Source organism: Cebus imitator, unplaced genomic scaffold (genome assembly GCF_001604975.1).
Source record: "Cebus imitator isolate Cc_AM_T3 unplaced genomic scaffold, Cebus_imitator-1.0 Scaffold546, whole genome shotgun sequence".
NCBI classification, from domain to species: domain Eukaryota; kingdom Metazoa; phylum Chordata; class Mammalia; order Primates; family Cebidae; genus Cebus; species Cebus imitator.
The window spans coordinates 183,717-202,829 of NW_016107861.1; the positions used below are offsets into that span (position 1 = coordinate 183,717).

General features: G+C 50.8%; 1 protein-coding gene across 4 annotated transcripts in view; it reads left to right on the forward strand.

Annotated features, from left to right (window-relative positions):
* The window catches only part of LOC108293752 (kinesin-like protein KIF6), a 106,681-nt gene extending 91,364 nt beyond the window's left edge, over positions 1–15,317 (forward strand). Inside the window, exons 7-10 of one of the 4 annotated variants that reach the window (XM_017515289.2) lie at positions 4,683–4,733; positions 5,342–5,431; positions 7,316–7,422; positions 7,703–8,495. In XM_017515289.2, coding sequence (XP_017370778.1) covers positions 4,683–4,733; positions 5,342–5,431; positions 7,316–7,422; positions 7,703–7,803 — 349 coding nt within the window. In that variant the 3' untranslated portion in view covers positions 7,804–8,495. Of the gene's footprint in view, positions 1–4,682; positions 4,734–5,341; positions 5,432–7,315; positions 7,423–7,702; positions 10,452–14,946 lie in introns of those variants that run through there. The other 3 variants (XM_017515287.1, XM_017515288.1, XM_037733783.1) reach the window with 3 other exon arrangements.
* The last annotated feature ends 3,796 nt before the right edge of the window (positions 15,318–19,113 follow it).

The following is a 19,113-nucleotide window of genomic DNA, read 5'->3' on the forward strand; positions in this document are numbered from 1 at the left end:
AAAAAAAAAGAAAGAAAGAAAGAAAGAAAAGAAATATACTATGCTTGCAAAACAAACAACAAAAAAAAAACACTTAATTCTCATGTTCAGAACCTTGAATTTCAAACATGTGCATCAGATCACCCACAGGAGCTCTTCCCAAAATCCCTCTCTCAGAACCCCTACCCCACCCCAAACCCCTTCAGTGACTGCTGGCAAGAGGGTCTTGGGGAATATGGTTCTCAGGCAGCCCTGGAGTGCTGTTCAGCCCTGTCACCTGTGGTAGCCACTGGTGCTGTGGTTGGTTGCTCTGATTCCTCAGCAGAGATCATTGAGTGTCCTGAACTGTGTCTGTTAAGATACCTCAACTCGAGTGGCCGGCTCCCCAATATTTCCTCCTCCAACAGTAGCTGGAGTGCCGGGGTTGTGGATGGGACAGTCAAGCTAGGCAGGTGAGAGGAAAAGTAACCCTGCCAGAGATTGGGAAGGAGAAACTCTAGACGCTCTGCTCTGACAAAGACATCCTTGCCGTTTGCTTTAGATGCTGGTGGCAAAGGGCCCACAGAACTGTGCCAGGGTGAGGCGGGTAGGGAACCCTTTCTCAGGTCATCACGGCATCTTAGACATTCTCTGTGAACATCCCACATGGAGGATTCGCTGTTGGCACTCTTACGTTCCCAACGGAGACAGCATTGGCTTTCTTCTCTGACAGTAATATTATCCCCTAGCCTCTGTAGAGGGCCCTCATGGGCCAGGTGCAAAACGCACAAGCAGTGTGCATGTTATCACTGTCTCCCACTTTACAAGTGAAAAAACGCAGGCTCAGAGAGATTAAGTAGCTGGCCCAGGGTCAGCAGCTCATCAGTGGTGGACTCAAACCCAGGCCTGTCAGAGTCGTGAGCGCCCCTCACTCCTCACAGCTCTTTTGTTTAGGATCCATGACTGCCTTTTAGGGACACATGTCCATTATGTTACCTAGCAGGAGTTGGCATTTGCCAGCCCACATTTTGTAATATTTTGTACAAAGTGCTTTCTCTATGTGCTTCCCACCACCAGATCCCCCTGCCTAGGGTATCCACTCTTCCAGTGTATCCACATCGTCTGATTTTCCCAAGAGGCCAGGATTTTTTTTTTTTTTTTGGGACGGAGTTTCGCTCTTGTTACCCAGACTGGAGTGCAATGGCGCGATCTCGGCTCACCGCAACCTCCGCCTCCTGGGTTCAGGCAATTCTTCTGCTTCAGCCTCCTGAGTAGCTGGGATTACAGGCACGTGCCACCATGCCCAGCTAATTTTTTTTCTTTTTTGTATTTTTAGTAGAGACGGGGTTTCACCGTGTTGACCAGGATGGTCTCGATCTCTTGACCTCGTGATCCACCTGCCTCGGCCTCCCAAAGTGCTGGGATTACAGGCTTGAGCCACCGCGCCCGGCCCGAGGCCAGGATTTTTAAAGGACAAAAATGTGTTTTCCTAAAAGGCCAACCTTCTAAAGTCTGGAAACCCAGAATTCCCTGTTACTGGCCGTCACCATTTCAGCTGAGAACCCCTGAGTTCAGTCTCTACATTCTGTAAATGAGGACGCTGAAGCCCCGAAAGGGAATAAGATGCTTTAACTGTAGTGAATAACATAAAGAACCACGATTAAACCCAGACCTTCACACTCCATGCTGGTGCCTTCCTTCGTTCCAGCCACTGCTCCCCCGCCCTCTTCCTGCCTCCCTCCCTCCTCCACTCCCCTCTTCTCCCATCCAGCTCTCCACTGATGGCTCAGCCTCTCTCTATTCCTGCCTCTTTTTCTTCCTCTTCTCTGCTTATTTCCCTTTGTCACGCTCCCTTTCAGCCAGGACTGTCTCTCTACTGCTTGTTCGTTCACCAGTGCCACTGCCAGCCCTCATCTGCTGACATCTCCGAGAGAATGCATGGTGGAATATGTGTAAGGAGTAGCCCCTGGGCAAAGCCTCCCAGGGACTGTTTGCTATGCCACCCATCAGAATAGTGCTCCTTCCACCCTGTCTTGGCCTTGGTCATTCCTGGACGTTCCTTAAGTATTCCAACTTAAGATGATCCCTGAATGCGCTTGCCTAGAGACCCTTAACCCTGCAGTCAAGAACCTTGCACTTCAAGGGTGTGTGTCACATCATTATCGACCACCTCCAAATCTCCCTCCATTGAGATTAGAATCACATGAATCCAAGTCATGGCCCTTCCAAGCAGCACACCCTTGGGCAAGCCAGCTCCCCACTTCGGGATTTTCTTGCCTCGTCTGTAAGATGTGCAAGGGTCCCTCTGACACCATCCCTCTGTGAGCAGATAAATGTTCTAGTGCCGGGTCAGAGCTGCTGCGGTGAGAGAGCGAGGACCCAGCGGCTGTTGCTGCCTGAGCTCCTGAGTGGCTACTCTTGTGGAATTGCTGCAGGTGGGGAGCTGGGGGGTGGGGCACTGGTCCTCTGCTCATCACATTCTGAAAGAAACCTGATTCATCACTTCGCTAGGGATGCTCAGGTCCTGGAAGCTGACTGCACTAAACACTCTGACTGGCAACCCAGGAGGCCTAATTATTATTAATATGGCTTATTAATCCTTATTAAGAAAGATAATTCATTCTGATGGCTGGCATGTTCTCTCTCCAGAGGGACATCAACATGAGAAATGAACTCTGTCAAAGACTGAGTGCCTTTGGTTGGGCAAAGGGAGAGGGCAGAGGTCATTTATGGCACCATCCCCAGAATTACAGAAACCAAGCTGTGGCATCCAGGGACAGGACACTTGAGCAGCTTAGGGATTTGAGGAGTCATTTCCCTTGGGAGCCCCCAGCCTTCCATTGCACTGTCCTCCTGCATGAACTGTTGAGGGGACAGGCGGGTCAGCCGGGCCGCCACAAAGGGTACTGGATGCCCCCACCGGTCACGGTGTGATTGTGCCCCTCTACCCTGCCCCATCCACCTCTCCCATCCTCTTTCACCCCCTCCCAACTTTCAACGGCTTGGCACCTGTGAACTCTCCCTGGAGCCTGAGCCAAGGCTCCACTGGGAAGCCATTGAGGAATGAGCCATTTTTGTGCCAGTGACTTGGTCTTGCAAACTTGCTACAGCTTTCAAACTGACCTTGACCCGTTATAAGGAAACCACTTGCAGGATGGAAAGCCCTCTCTCCTTCCCTTCTCCAGGCTGCACCAGGAGCCACTCAGCAGGAGCCTTGAGAATCGGTCACTGTTCTCCAAAGAAAAGTGTGCAGACCCTGCCACCTTGTGGCTACCTCTGGTCCTACAGCAGTCCTCACCAGACCCAGCACAGAGATCTCTGCTCTCCCATCGCGGAGGGCACCTCGAGGAGAGTCTCTACTGCTAGGAAATGAACATTGGGAGTTGAGGGGGGCTACCCCAGGCTCTGATGTCTTTTCCTGTTTGTTTGACCACTGTCATGACCCGTGGAAGAAGCCCTGCCATTGGCTGAGATGGGCAGGTGGAGGCTAGAGCTGGGGAAGGGGCCATACTCATGGGTGATACATGCGCTTGTCTGGTGGGTGGAGTGCCTTGGGCAGAAGATGCAGACTTGGTGGAGCCAGATCATCTGTCTCTAACCCTAGCCTGCCTCTCAGCCCGGGAGTCCTCAGAGTGTAAAAGGAGGGTTGAGGCCGGGCATGGGAATTATGCCTGTAATTCCAGCACTTTGGGAGGCCAAGCTGGGCAGACTAGCTTGACCAACATGGAGAAACCCTGTCTGTACTAAAAATACAAAACTAGCTGGGTGTGGCGGGGCATGCCTGTAACCCCAGCTACTCAGGAGGCTGAGGCAGGAGAATCACTCGAACCTGGGAAGCGGAGGTTGCAGTGAGCCCAGATTGCACCATTGCACTTCAGCCTGGGCAACAAGAGTGAAACTCCGTCTCAAAAAAAAAAAAAAAAAAACAAAGAGGGTCGTAACGAGGCGACTTCTTAGGCCTCTTCCAGCTCTGATATTGTCTCCAGGCAGGAAACAAGGAAGATCTCCTTACAGCTCTGAGCACTTACAACTTAGTAGAGACCTTGTCACCACGGGCATGTGGAGTACCCTGGCCTCCCACCAGCCGTGTCCATGTGCCTCTTCACCTCCCAAGAGAGGTTCCTGGGTTCCACTGCACTTGCCCAGGAATCTGAGGCAAGGCACACATGTCAGCAGCCTAGGTGAGCAGGCACAGCTGTCAGATCTGACTCCTCACTCAGGGAGTACGAATGGCACCCAGTGGCAGGCAGCGTGGTCAGGAGTAGGTCAGTATGTGTTTCCCAGAATCCCACAGAGTCAAGCCCAGTTAGAAAGCACTGTGGCTGAGAGCACAGGTTCTGAAGCATCAAAGAGTCTGGAATAGCTCCAGATTCTGCTACTTACCAGCTGGATAACTTTAAGAATTTCTTCAACCTCTCTAAGCTTCAGCTTTCTCACCTGTAAGATGGAGATGATGACATCTGCCTCTTAGGTCATTGAGAGGACTACTTGGCATGATGTTTGCAGAAACACTTTCATGGAGCCTGGCATGTCTATCAATGACAGTTGTGACCACTGTTTGTCGTTCAGCTTCTGGAGCCAACACATGCATGCTCTAACAATGAAAATTACTGTGTAAACCATCCAAGACAGGATTCTTAGCTCGTCTTAGCCTACTCAGTCTGCTGTAACAAAATGCTGTAGTATTTTGAGCGGCTCAAATGACAAATGTTTATTTTTCACAGTTCTGGAGGCTGGGAAGTCCAAGGTCAAGGCGCTGGCAGATTCGATGCCTGGTGAGGACCCCCCTTCCCCGTTCATAGACAGCTGTCTTCTCAATGCATCCTCACATGGTGGAAGGGGCAAGGGAGCTCTCCAATGTCTCTTTTATAAGGACTGTAATCCCATTCATGGGCTTTCGGACTTCATGGCCTCATCACCTCCCAAAGGCTCCACCTCTACCACGACCATTACATTGGAGATTAGGTTCAGCACATGAACTTCTAGGGACACAAAACTCCAGTTCTTAACACAGCAGATTCAGTTCCTGCTGAGGGCTTCCTTCCTTGCTTGCGGGCACCTCCTTCTTGCTGTGTGCTCACGTGGCAGAGAGAGACAGAGAGAGAGAGAGAGAGAATGAGAATGGACTATAGTTTCTCATCCTCTTCTTACACCTATAAGGACACTAATCCCAGTATGGGGGCCCCATCCTCAGGACCTCATCTAAATCTAATCACCTCCCAAAGGCCCACTGCCCAATGCCGTCACATTGGTGATCAGGTGTCAATGCATTGATTTTGAGAGGACACATTCAGTCCATAACAGCTCTTAGATATAAACCCTGAACTTCTCTTCTGTAAACCTGCGCTCATTCCTTTTGCTTCTGTTGGTTTGTGTTTTGCAGTGATGTGAATGCCAGAAAAATCCTGCCCTCGCCTTGCCGTAGTCCACACAGCCAGAAACAGAGCAGCACCAGCAACCCCCTGGAAGACAGGTCTGTGACCTTCTGTTACGCCGGTGACAGCCCCTGCAGTGGGCGGAGTGGGCCTCCACCTCCAGTCTACTTTCCGAAGAAGCCCCTTGTCCAGTAGCCACATATACAGAGCCCAGGTCTGGTCTCTGCCCTGGCCGCCTGGGAATCCCCTGGAATCTCTCACGCAGGCCATCAAAGCTGGGAGGTTTTCTCTCACAGTCACCAGGGCCCTGTGTGGACAGAGTTGCTTCATATCTCCTTGTGAATAGATGTACCTGGTGGCCAGAAAGGGAACGAGCCAGCCCAGGGCAGCCCTACCACAGAGCAGAACATGAAGCTGACAAGCCTGGCCTCAAGGCTCAGCAGCATTTGCTTCCAGGCTTAGCAGAGTTGATCAGCACATGGGCGCTTGTATCCTCCGACTAGAATGGCTGCTCAGCCTCCTTCACCAGCACAGCCACTGCCTTGCCTGCCTGGACTCTGCTTTAGTGCTTCCAGCTGGCTGCAGTTGGAAAGCCAACACCCAAAACTACCTGTGGGAATGTCCAGTCCCTTGTCACATACCGTCCTCATTGCCTTGTAAGGAAGTGGCTGCTGCCTCCTGCTGTGCAGAGGCACAGGGCTGAGGATGGATGGAAGGCTGGCAAGGCCAGGCAAGTGTGCTGCCCTGAGTTTGCTGAAGGGGAATGCTATATGAAGAAGCTGAATTAAAAAGGGGATGGGAGGGCACACGCAGCTCTCCCATTCTAAGGAGATTCCAACACAACATTTCTACTTACAAATCTCATTGGCCAGCACCTGGTCACCTGACCACATATCACGGCAAAGGAGGCTGGGAAAAGTAGTCTTTTTAGTTGTGGCAACTTAGCTAAATATGGTTCCGTTTTTAAGGAGAGACAGGAGAATAGTAATCTCTGCCTGGAGGGCAAGTAGCTAAGCCACATAGGGAATGGGGGTGCTGGGTGCTCTGAGGAGACTGTGAAGGATATGACATCTAAGCTGGGTGCAGAAGTTGATGGTCCCCAGGTCAAGGGGGGCTGGTTTGGGTAAATTGGGGTTGGGAGGACAGGAGGGATGGTGGTGAGGGGTTGGAGAAGGCAGTGAGAGAAAGCGCAGCCACCATGTGACGGTTGGTGGAGACGGCAGTCCAGGGAGAAGCAGCATCAGAGCAAAGGCCCTGAGGCTGGAAGTGACTTGGTAAGTGCAAGTCACTGAAAGAGGAGGGGGCAGCTGGAGCTACTGACCCGGGGTCATATCACACACAGCCTGGTAGGTCATGGGACAGAGTCTGAGCTTTATTCCATGAGTGATGAAAAGCCACTAAAGAGTCTGTATTAGTCTGTTTTCACACTGCTGATAAATTGCCAGTCTGATACCCAAGGCTGGTAATTTATAAAGAAAAAGAGGTTTAATGGACTCGCTGTTCATGTGGCTGGGGAGGCCTCACAATCATGGCGAAAGGCACATCTTACATGGCAGCAGGCAAGAGAGAATGAAAGCCAAGTGAAAGGGGAAACCTCTTAGGAAACCATCAGATCTCATGAGACTTATTCAACCACCGAAACAGTATGGGGGAAACTGTCTCCACGATGTAATTACCTCCCACCAGGTCCCTCCCACAACACGTGGAAATTATGGGAGCTATAATTCAAGATGAGATCTGGGTGAGGACACAGCCACATCGTATCAGGGTCTATGGCAGGCAGTGACCTGACCCAATTTGCATGACAAGAGGTTTAGTGTGGCTGCCACACAGAGAAGGCAGGAGTGAGTGAGAAGCAGCCCAGCTGTGTCATGCAGCTTTCTGGGTGAGATCAGTCACCAGAAATCGGAAAGCATTTTGGAAAGGTAAGAGCTGGGTCCAGTTGTAAGGTGTAGTAAAATGTGACGTGTGGTTGCCCCCAGCATCCCTGAGAGGCCAGTGTCGTCCATCCCTCTCACCGGAGACAGCCAGACAGACTCGGACATCCTGGCCTTCATCAAGGCCAGACAGAGCATTCTGCAGAAGAAATGTAAGTGCACCTCCTTCGGTGGCTCCTTCAGGGCCGCAGGTCACCAACACTTGTGGGGAGCACACAGTGAGGTGGAAGGAAGCAGGGAGTTTCCTGAATGTTGCTGAAGCCACAGTACTGGCTACCAGTCACTCACATGTGCCCGGCCTCTGATTCCTTCTTGAGAAAGCCCCAGGGGGCAGCATCAGAAAGACCAAGACAGGCCCAAGGGGGTGGGCGGCCCAGGCGCTCCTGCCCCTCTCGGAAGAGCTCGAGCGCGCTCTCTTTCTCTCTGTTCCAGATCTTCAGCTCCTTTGTTCTCTGTCCCCAAAGCCAGCTGTCTCCTCTGCTCAGCCTTCTACAAACAGGGAGGGGCTGAGTGATGGTTGGGTAACTTGCTGAACCCGTGGCTTAAAGTCTCACTTCCCTGTTAGAGTGTGTTCTTGCCCAAGAGCTGTGAGTGTAAACACCACTTGAAGGCCCAGACCTGAAGACGCCATAATAATCACAGAGGAGGTATGTGCGGTGTGTCAGACAGTAGGAAGAGAAGAAGACCCTTCCCGGCCTCGTCACTGCCCCCACCCCGGCCCATCCTCTTGGCAGCTGCCCGTCTCCCGCCTGCTGTGGATGGGCCTTTTCTCTTTCTGCCTTCCATCCCTACACACCACAGGACAAGCCCCAGGGCCCCTTACGCAGGCAGGCCTGTGTTGTGTCTTAGCCTCCTCCCGATAGCCCAAAGGCTATTAGGCAGGCTTAACGTTGCCTCCACATTGCCAGAAAGGCGCCCCTCCATGGCGGTATGGTCCAGCACATTGGATGTCTGTATAATGACTGATGCCTGCCCTCTGGGGCCTGCACTCAGCTTCTCCACCAACTGTGTGCTGTTTGGGCAGGAAGAGGCTTATGCATGGATGGAGTACTGCCACTGAGAGCCGTCCTTGGTCCTGCTGTCCTCGCTTCACTAGGCCGCCAGCCTCTCACTGTCCTCTCTCCCCCACCAGGACTAAAAACTGTCAGGTCCTTTCTTAGGCTGGCGACAGCCCCGCTCTGCTGTGATAACTTAACTCTCTCTCATCTCAGTTTCCTTGTCTAAACAAGAAAACTGGATTCGGTGATCTCCAGAGCCCCATCCACACCCCAAATACTCTGATGAAATGTATCAGGCACTGAACAGAAATGAACAGCTGATCAGTAAGCAAACACTGTATGCATTGGGTGCCTTCTTAGGCCAGGCACGACTACCGGTGCTTGGGCTGCAGCAGAGAGCAAGGCGTAGCCCAGCACGTGAGAAACTGACATTCTGGGGAGAGGAAGGAGACAGACAATGAACACATCAACGAGTAAGGTCATGTGAGGAACTAATCAGTGCTATGAAACAGCTAAACTATGTAATGTAGACAGTAACTGGGAACACTGCTTTTAGCTGGGTAGGTGGGGGACGCCTCTCTGGAGAAGAGAACTTTAAACTGGCAGCTGCATCATGAGAACAGAGCAGCCATGCCACGTTCTGGGAATGCACAGTGCTAGCAGACAGAGCAGAAAGCAAAAAGCCTGAAGGGGAAGGAGCTTTGTTTGGCCACGGGGTGGGAAGGAGGCCAGAGCGGCTGGAGGGCAGGAAGCAAGAGCACAAAGGCCAGGTCACGCCAGCCTTATGCATAAGGAAACGAGATTTGGATTTTATTCTGGGTACGGTGAAAATGCACTGAAGAATTTTAACCATGGAGTGGTACGATGTAATTGGTGCTTTAAAAAGCTCACTTTGTCTGTCATATGTAGTGTAGAGTGCCAAGGCCAAGAGCAGACCAGTTACCAGGCTGCCATGAAAGTGCCAGCAAGGGGTGAGAGTGGCCTGGACTCACCAGCAGACTGAATGTGAGACTCAAGAGGAAGAGGAGAGTCGGCGCGCCCAGGCTTTTGATCTGAGCAGCTAAGAGAATGGCAGCGCCATTTACTGAAATGAGAAAGGCAGGGCGGCCTGGCTGTCAGAGGCAAGGAGCTGGAGGGTTGGAGAGTTCTGGCTGCCCCATTTGAAGTTTCAGATGACATCTGACATCCAAGAGGAGGTGTTGAGTGGACAGCTGAGCGTGAGTGGAACTCAGAAAGTCTGAGCTAGAAAAAGAAATATGCAAATCGTCACGTCTGGATGGTGTCTGGAGCCACAGGACGGAGTGCAGAGTCCTCTGAAGAGCAGAGATGGGGGTGTTCCAGTTGCTGAGAACAGCCCCCTGGGGCTCTCCAACCGTTTCAGACAGAGAGAGGAATCTGAGATGCTAAGAAGGCACTGCGAGGGCGCGAGAAGGACCAGCAGATGAGTGGGTATGGCCTCAGGCACAAGCTGGAGAAGTGCAAGCTCCAAGGAGACACAGGCCAGTAGAGTCCAGTGCTGCTGAGAGGCTGTGTGGCAGGATGGAATGCTGACCACTGGCCACTTTGCATGTCAGGGTGGCCTTGGACAAGCGCCATTTGGGCAGGGGACGGAGTGGCCAGGAAGAGGATGGAAGGGAAAGAAGCTGAGGCAGTGAGCAGGCGCAGCTCCTCCAAGGGGTTGAGCTGTGACAGGAGCAGAGAACTGGGGCTGGAGCTAAGGGAAACAGGAGCCCAAGGGATGCCTTGTGTGTTCTACAGGGGTCCTGTTAAGACATGCTCACGTGCTGAAACATACAAAGAGAGGGAAATTGATGCTGCGGTGGGAGAGGGGGGCAGAGCTGCAGGAAAAACTTCCTTGAGAAGGTAGGGGGGACGGTGCCGGGGCATAAGTGGAGGAGGGCTTAGATACGCAGGATATCCTTTGGAGCTAGGCTGTCCCTTTCCCCGTAACAAATCCATAGAAACCAACCATCATTCCTCCCCTCAAAAACCTGCAAGCAAGCAATATCTTTATGTTCAGTTCACTAAGCTTTTCTGCATATAAGAGAGCTGCGATCATCCAACTCTCTCCGAACAGAAGAGGCAGAAGTCCAGGTCCCTGTCAGAGTGGCGTTCTCCTGCTAACACCGTCCCAGGCAGTGCGGAGAGCTGGATTGAAGGGCACTTGTTTATTTTAATAAAAGGGCACTTTTATTAAAATATGTATGCAAATTACTAGTTATAAATGCTTTCATTTCTCTTAGTTCCTTTGATGCTCTTAGCACTCCTGCAAGGCACACAGAGCCAAGATTACGATCCCCCTGGTGACAGGTGAGGAAACTGAGGCACACAGAGGTTGAATCACTTGCCCAAGGTTACACAGCTGATAAATGTCAGAGCCAGCGTAACCGAGGTTTTCCACTGTCTCCCCACTGGGCCAAACTGTCTTGAAAAGCTGCAACGACCAAGATATGCCCACTGTGCTGTCAGGAGTTCTCGCAGCCTCAGGAACAGGAACCAGCAGTGACAGGAGGAGAGTGACCGCAGCCTCTAACCGCCCTGCAGCCGGGGAGCTTCGCTCTGCAAACAAACAGCAGCCTGGGAGTAATTCATCAAAGCAAATGAAACTTCCACGGCTCCATTTTCATTCTGAAAGGAAGAATATTAACTCTGGCTTTTCAGCGACCACGGGGCCACAAAGGAAGCCAAAGACAGGTTGACTCGGGGTCCCTCTGCCACCAGGCCCAAAAGGACCAGCAGGTGTGACCTCTCGGGACATAGAGCAGATGGTTCTGGTCCCGCCATGCAGCACTTAATATTCAGCACACTTATCAGGCCACCCAGGCAAACACGCAGGCTGGGGCCCAGGCACCTTCCCAGCCAAAGCAAACACCTCCCTCTCCCTGCCTGGGCTCTCGAATCTTAATTTAGCGCACAGCGTTGCCTTGGCTTCTTCAGGAGTGCTCATTAAGGGGAATTTGTGGCTGTCGGCTCGGGAGCAGGAGCCCAGAGAGGGCAATTTAACATAAGCCTCGCCACCTCTTAAGACTTCACCAGGGGCCAGGATGAATCTACTTGATTTAGGGTTTGTGGAACAGCGTGGAACGTTTAAATCCCTGCCAGGGGCACGTGTGAACAGGTATATAACCCCCGTAAGGGGCATCAGTCATCCATGGAGTCAGCTCTGCCGTTTCCAACTGCGAAGGACAGTTTTTACGTCTGAAGAAATAAAGTTAACCCCTTTCTAGAGGGCCTTTTTGTGTTTAATCTTGCTTAATCCCTGAGTTTGGAAGAATTTCCATCTGGAAAGGAACCTTGGTGTGACCCTCATAGCCATGAGTCTGTCTTCTCCAATAGGTGTTAGGAAGAGGTCCTGCCTCTCCCAGCCCCTCCAGCCCCGCTAGGAGAAACCCTCCAGCTCTCTTCTGTGTTCAGAAACTCTCCCGGGGAAAGAGAAAGACCCCCGAACTGGGAGGGAAACGGCCAGAATTCCAAGGCCGTCTCGGTTCTGTATGACGTTGGACAGGTCACCTCCCTGAGCCTCCCTCTCACTGTCTGTCATGTACAAACCCCACCCTTGCCCAGGCTTGATCCTTCCCAGATAATATCCATTAAAGCCCCTCATCCGTGCCCTGGCACCAAGGGATTATTAGCAGGGAAGTGGCCTCTGTGGTGAGAGCTCACCCAACACCATGAGGGGTGATTTTTTTTAATGGCATATCTGTACCGTGCCTTCCATTCTGGGAGCCCATAGTAATCAAAATCCCAGTATAGACAGAGCTTCATCACTTAACTGGGGCCGTAAGTGAATGAGCTGGAAATGGTGCCTTTTGTGTTGAGGTCTGTGCGTGTGAGGAGCTATGTCTTGGAGCAGAGCGCGCTCTCAGCCCTATTCTGTAGCATTTCTTCCTAGGCCCCACCCCACCCACCCCCATCATTACTGCATGCAAGTGTGTGAGGGGCTCAGAGACCATCCTGGGTGGGAGATGGCTGAGACTCCGTGCTCCTCACCACCAGCAGCTTTCACAATCCTGGCCCAGGCTGCACATCAGCAGTGCAGCAGGAACTTCAGACCCCAGAGCTGGTCAGCAGCCACATGCCCACAGGCCCCCAGCTCTTGCCCTGCGGGTTCTTATACTAGAGAGACAAAAGCAGCAAGTCTCAGACCTGGCCAGGCATCAGAATCACCTGGACCCACCCCAGCCATCCTGACTTAATGGTTCTGGGCTGTGGTCTGGGCACCAGGATTTCTAGAGAGGGTCCAGGGATTTCCACTGTGTAGCAGAGCTGGGAATCACGAGTCCAGAGTGACTGGACTCCATCATGGGCTCTGGTGTACCTTGTCTTCTTAATTCCTTTTTAAGATTCAATTTAGACAGGTCAGAATGTTTTAAAAATAAGGACCGTATTTGTTTAATTAAACAGCAAGGTCTGCTGGACATCGTGGCTCATGCCTGTAATCCCAGTACTTAGGGAGGCCAAGGCAGGCAAATCACTTGAGGTCAGGAGTTCAAGACCAGCCTGGCCAACATGGTGAAACTCCATCTCTACTAAAAAGAAAATACAAAAATTAGCCAGGCATAGTGACAAGCTCCTGTAATCTCAGCTACTCTGGAGGATGAGGCAGGAGACTCACTTGAACCTGGAAGGTGGAGGGAGCAGTGAGCTGAGATCTCACTACTGCACTGCAGCCTGGGAGACAGAGGAAAACTCCATTAAAAAAAAAACAAGGCCAGCCAGAGGTCTTGCATACAGAATTAGAACAGAAGGACCAAGGGCTCACAGCCTTGAATTATTTCCAATCTCTTTGCACGAACTCAACATTCAGTGTGTCACCGAGAATGATGTCATCTTCCTCCGCAATATCAAGCCAACCAAGCCCACACTCTTCTCCCACTACCAGGTTCCTGTGGCCACATCTAGATGGCTGCAGCTGCCTGCTCACCCGTTCCCTGACCAGTCTCACCCCTCAGTCTCTCTGTCCACTGTAATTTTTTTAAACATTGTATTACTTCATCGAAGAATCTCAGAAATTCTCTCTTGCTCTTATGAAATTAGCCAAGCTCTAAGCAAAATAACTGCATATCCGTCTTACCAGTTCTTATACTTTAACGTGCTAATGAATCAACAGGTTTGTCAAAATACAGATTCTGATCCCGTAAGTCCACGGCGGGGCATGCCCTAGACTCCGCGTTTCTTAAGCTTCCTAGAAATACCAGCACTGGTGTCTATGTGCCACATTTTCCCTATCCAGTCTATTGTCGATGGGCATTTGGGTTGCTTCCAGGTCTTTGCTATTGTAAACAGTGCTGCAATGAACATTCGTGTGCACGTGTCCTTATAGTAGAACGATTTATAATCCTTTGGATATACACCCAGTAATGGGATTGCTGGGCCAAATGGAATTTCTATTTCTAGGTCCTTGAGGAATCGCCACACTGTCTTCCACAATGGTTCAACTAATTTACACTCCCACCAACAGTGTAAAAGTGTTCCTATTTCTCCACATCCTCTCCAGCATCTGTTGTCTCCAGATTTTTTAATGGTCGCCATTCTAACTGGCGTGAGATGGTATCTCAATGTAGTTTTGATTTGCATTTCTCTGATGACCAGTGATGATGAGCATTTTTTCATATGTGTGTTCCTATGCAACAATTCTGCATGTTCTTCACATGTACCCCCAAACCTAAAATGCAATAAAATAAATGGGAAAAAAAATAAAATAAAATAAAATAAAAACAGAAAAAAAATAAAAATAAAAAAAAATAAAGAGCCACAACAGAAGTTTTACCTAAAAAAAAAAAAAAAAGAAATACCAGCACTGCTCGTCCATGGGCAGAACTTTGCGAATCAAGAAGCCACCTTGCTTTTTCTAGGTATCCCATCTGCTCTAGCAAGGAGAAACGTGAGGCCCAGAGAACTGACGTGACTTGTCCAAAGTCACACCGTGATTTGGGGACTGTCCTGGCTAAAACGCATGGGCCCTGGTTCTCAATCCAGAACACCTTCTTTATGCCCAGCCATAGGAGGTGACAGGATGGGGGCCATGTGGTCAGGAGGAGCCATCCTGAAGTATAATTAATATCCGGAGCAAAAAGCAAGGAGAAAATCTCTCCGAGGAATAGGTAGGATGTGGGGTTGGCTGGGTATGGTGGTGTAATCCCAGCACTTTGGGAAGCCAAGGTGGTTGGATCGCTTGAGCTCAGGAGTTTGAGACCAGCCTGGCCAACATGGTGAAACCCCATCCCTACTAAAAATACAAAAATTAGCCAGGCATGGTGGCAGGTGCCTGTAATTCCAGATACTTGGGAGGCTGACGCAGGAGAATCACTTGAACCCAGGAGGTGGAAGTTGCAATGAGCCGAGATTGTGCCACTGCACTCCAGCCTGGGCAACAGATGGAGACTCCATCTCAAAAAAAAAAAAAAAAAAAAAAAGAAAGAAAGAAAACCGTGGAGTAGGAAAACAGGCATCAGTCTCAGCTCAGAGAGGTGGAACTTCTACAAAGGGCAAAGGGACCCCTCCCTCCAGAGCTCCAGAGGCTGGGGTGTAAATGCAGCTCCTGGGAGGCAAGACACAGATGCAGTGCCCAAGATCCAGGGGAAGTGGCTGGTGGCCTCCCTTCATCCCCATTCAATCCTGGGAAAAGTCAGAGTCAGCATGCATAGCCTAACCCAAAGCATCTTGTCTCCCTTTCAGGTTTGGGAAACAATTGAATTTCCAGGAAGTATCCAGCCATGCAAGGATGAAGTACAGATGAAGGCAGCACCCCTCACTTGCTCTGGCTTCAGAAGTGATCTATGAGCTGCTGGGAGCAACTAGTGACTTGGGTTCCCATGGAGTGGGCTGTGTTTCTTTAAGGATGCTGTCCTGGAGGGCTGGGGCTGACCATGACATCCTTCCTGTGGTTTCTGGAGCTGCTGGCAGGGCCAGGCAATGCCAGAGTGCTAGGGGCAAGGCGTGGGCTTCAGCTCACTGTTGTAGTGATGTTACATGTAGATCATTATAAACTTTTGAGGATGTAAAATAGCACCGTCATAATATGATGTCAGGGGAAGCTCACACTGGTGGAGGGTGGGGGGAATAATAATCGGTTATTTTTAGTGATTGCCAGCCCTCTCCCATGTCCCATGTCTGGTTTAAAAGCCCAGAAATGGCCGTGACAGGCCCGGGCAGGATGTCCAAGCCACAGGCAAGGCAGTGAAATGTAGGGCATCTGGAAGGCCAATCCTGATCTCCCAGACCACATCTTCCACCATCAGCCTCTTGGCCAGGATGACCTGGAGGCAGTGCCTGAACAGCTGTGTCTTCAGGGAGCCACCCACCCTGCAGAGTCTAAGGACATCATAGCACCCAGAGAACAGCGGGCAGCTCCTGAAGGCTCTGCTGAGAGCTCGAGAGAGGGCACCGTGGGTACCTTGGGCCTTGCAGCCTTCACCCCGCCACTTGGGGCCTTGCAGGATTTAGGCAGACACTCCCCACTTCCACAGGGAAAAACATCACTGCCTGGGGGTCTTGTCTCCCCGGGCCCTCTCCATGACAGAGCCGAGGGAAGGTGGGCGGCCCTCAAGGAGTTTCTTGAAGAACTGTCTCCTGGGTCAGAGGGTTCCAACCCAGCCGCAGCCAGGGAGAGGCAGTGGAGATGAGCAGGGGTGGCACCTGGAAATGAAACTAGCTGAATAAAAGTGCTTGTCCACTGCTCCTGTATCTCTGTCCGATAAATATAGGACCTAGTGACCCTGGATGGGGAGCAGAGAGATAATATAGTATAATGGGCTTGATTTTCATTTTCCTTTTATAGGACTGGGTAAAAGGATCATGCAGGAGAAGATAAAACCATGACATTTCTGAGCTAGGCAGGCTCATCAAGCTGCTCGAATACACACCTCTAGTTTATGTAATCAGAAGACTGGAGTGGCTGGGTGTGGTGGCTCACGCCTGTAATCCCAGCACTTTGGGAGGCCGAGGCAGACGGATCACCTGAGGTCAGGAGTTTGAGACTGGTCTGACCAAAATGAAGAAACCCCATTTCTACTAAAAATACAAAATTAGCTTAGCATAGTGGCACATGCCTGTAATCCCAGCTACTCGGGAGGCTGAGGCAGGAGAATGGCTTGAACCTGGGAGGTAGAGGCCGCAGTGAGCTGAGATCACACCATTGCACTGCATCTTGGGCAAGAAGAACAAAACTCCGTCTCAAAAAATAAAGAAGACTAGAGTGAAGGGGAGACTCAGCATGCTCTTCTATGCTAGTTAGTGACAAATGTCCCCTCTTCAGAGGGCTCCCCCTGACCACCCTGTCTCGAGTCACCCCCTATTTATCCCCTATCCTGTTACCATTTTTTTCTCCATCACTAGCTGACATTTTATCCTCCCAAACTTGCCTATTTTTGTAATACAAAATAGGCAACCCCCCGTAATACTAAGAGCTCCAATGCCACAGGGACCTGTCTGTCTTGTTCATTGCTGTGTCTCAGGCACAGTCGCTGTTCAGTAAACAGTCTCAGTTCATGAGTGGACAGCCAGTAAACAGTCCATGAGTGCAGGAGCCAGAACCCAGATTTGTTTCTCAGGCTTGCGTCACTCTGACTTCCCCGGGGGTTTTAATTGAATCCTACTGGGGGAGGGGCCCCCATCTCTAGTCCACCCCTGGCCCTCACAGTTCAATGGAACATAGCCCTCTGTAAAGTCTGTAGAACCAGAGGAAGACCAAATTCTGATTCAAGAAGCTTCCCCAGGAGTCCGTGGGACACACATGTAAATGCACACACACACACTGCCTCTCTCAGGAACCCTGAAGATGGCATGGCATTTGCCATGTCCCCCATGTAGCAGCAGTAGTGTTCCTGGCATGCCTTAGTGCCTTCAGCCCTCTAGAGCTGGGTAGCGTCTACTGACGTTTTTATTTTCTTTTATTTATTTTTTGAGATGGGGATCTCGCTCTGTCACACAGGTTGGGGTGCAGTGACGCAGCCATAACTCACTGTAGCCTGCAACTCCTGGGCTCACGTGATCCTCTCACCTTGGCCTTCAAAGTAGCTAGGACTACAGGCATGCACCACCACACCTAGCTCATTTTTAATTTTTTCGTAGAGACAGGGTCTCACTATGTGGCTCCGGCTGGTCTCAAATTCCTGGCCTCGAGCAACGCTCCCGCCTTGGCCTCCCAAAGTGCTGGGATTGCAGACATGAGCCACAGCACCGTGCCAGTCTTTCGACATTAGATCTCCCGCTGAGATATCATCTCCTGGACCCAAAGACCTTATTGACCGAGATGTGTGGCATAGCCCATGCAGGGTGTGAACCAGCCTCCTGGGGTAATCTCTTAGGATGGGAAAGGAAATAAAGAAGACAGAAAAACACACAGCCTGGGATCTGGGTCACTGGTGTCCAGACCATATGCAAAGTGTGTGCAGCAACTGGCCCAGGAGGCTCTTGCTCCAAACATCCCGTCCCAATAGAAGCCTGGCCTCTGGTATGGACTCATACTTGACAGCAGTGCACCTTTGCCAAAGTTCACTGGCCTCTGCATATGGGAGAAATCAATGCATTGTTTGAAAAGAATTTCCAGTAATCCACCTGGGCTCAGTGGAGCCATGGATGACAAGAAGTATCTGAGTTCACTGTAAGCCAAAATATGAAGTTTTCCAAAATGTTTTCTGGAAAGCAGCATAGCCAGTGACTCCAGCCCAGTCTCTGCTAGAATTCAACTGGCTCTACCAATCCCTTGACGGGAAGCGGGCTGGAGGGAGGTGGGAGGAGGGAGGTTAAAATGTACCTTGCTCAGATCTTGCTAAAAAGGATTTTTAGAAAGAAGATAGAGAAACTGTGGTATACTGAGTAAGTCGCTTTAATTCTCCACCACCTGTATAGAATCATACATGCAAAGCTTTGTCATGGCCCACTTTGAGTAATGTGATGTTGGCCAACGTAATGCAGGCAGGCTTGAATTGTGCTTGACTGGTTGGGCTTGCCTCTTGCTCCAGTGATCTCTCTTGGGATGAACATGCCCTGGGTAGCTGCTGCCCCTTCAGCCTGGAACATCCAGAGAGCAGACCTGAGCCCAGTCAACATCCTGGAGCAGAGCTTCCCAGGCAAGCCCAGCCCAGATCAGCTGAACTATGGCTCACCCAAAGGCCTATTCGCATAAAAGTAAGTGACGCTTGTTGTAAACCACTGAGGTTTGGGGTGGTTTGTTATATAGCATTAATTATAGCAATAGCAGACTGGCACAGAAATTGGAACCCAGAGACAGTACATGACTAGATCTGGGATTTCTCAGTCCGGAGTTCATTGTCTCTCCATGCAGCCTGTGGAAAGGCACTGAGAGCATCCTGTATACGGAAAAGTGGGACTGCCACCTACAGTAGCCATGATAAAGCAACAAGGACCTGATTTACCCTCCTGCTTTAAATGACTAAAAACGAGGCGAAATCCACTATAGAAACCAGTGGTTTTCAGCCATTGGATAACAGGCAGTACAGGGTATTATTGAACCCCAAGAGAAGAGAAACAAGTGAGGGGAGCCCTGTGATTGCTCCAACTTACTGCCTGCAGTGAGTTTGCAGGCTGCAGCCCAGGAAGGGGGAACCAGGGAGAGCCCAGTGGTTTCCCTGAGTTGAGGAAATTGAGCTGGGAATCCAGGGAGGATAAAGTGGCTTATATTTGCAAGGCAGAGTCCCAGTGATGAAAGAGAGAGAGAGAAAGAAAGTGAGCATGCTCTGGAGATCTTCAGAGGATTATTCTTGAGTCTTCAGCTGATCAACATATGCATGTGAGGAAATTACCCAAGGCAAGAGAAAGAATCTCCAGGAAGGAGCAGGTCCTGACATAACACTGGGTTAGGGAGAGTTCCTGTTCCCAACA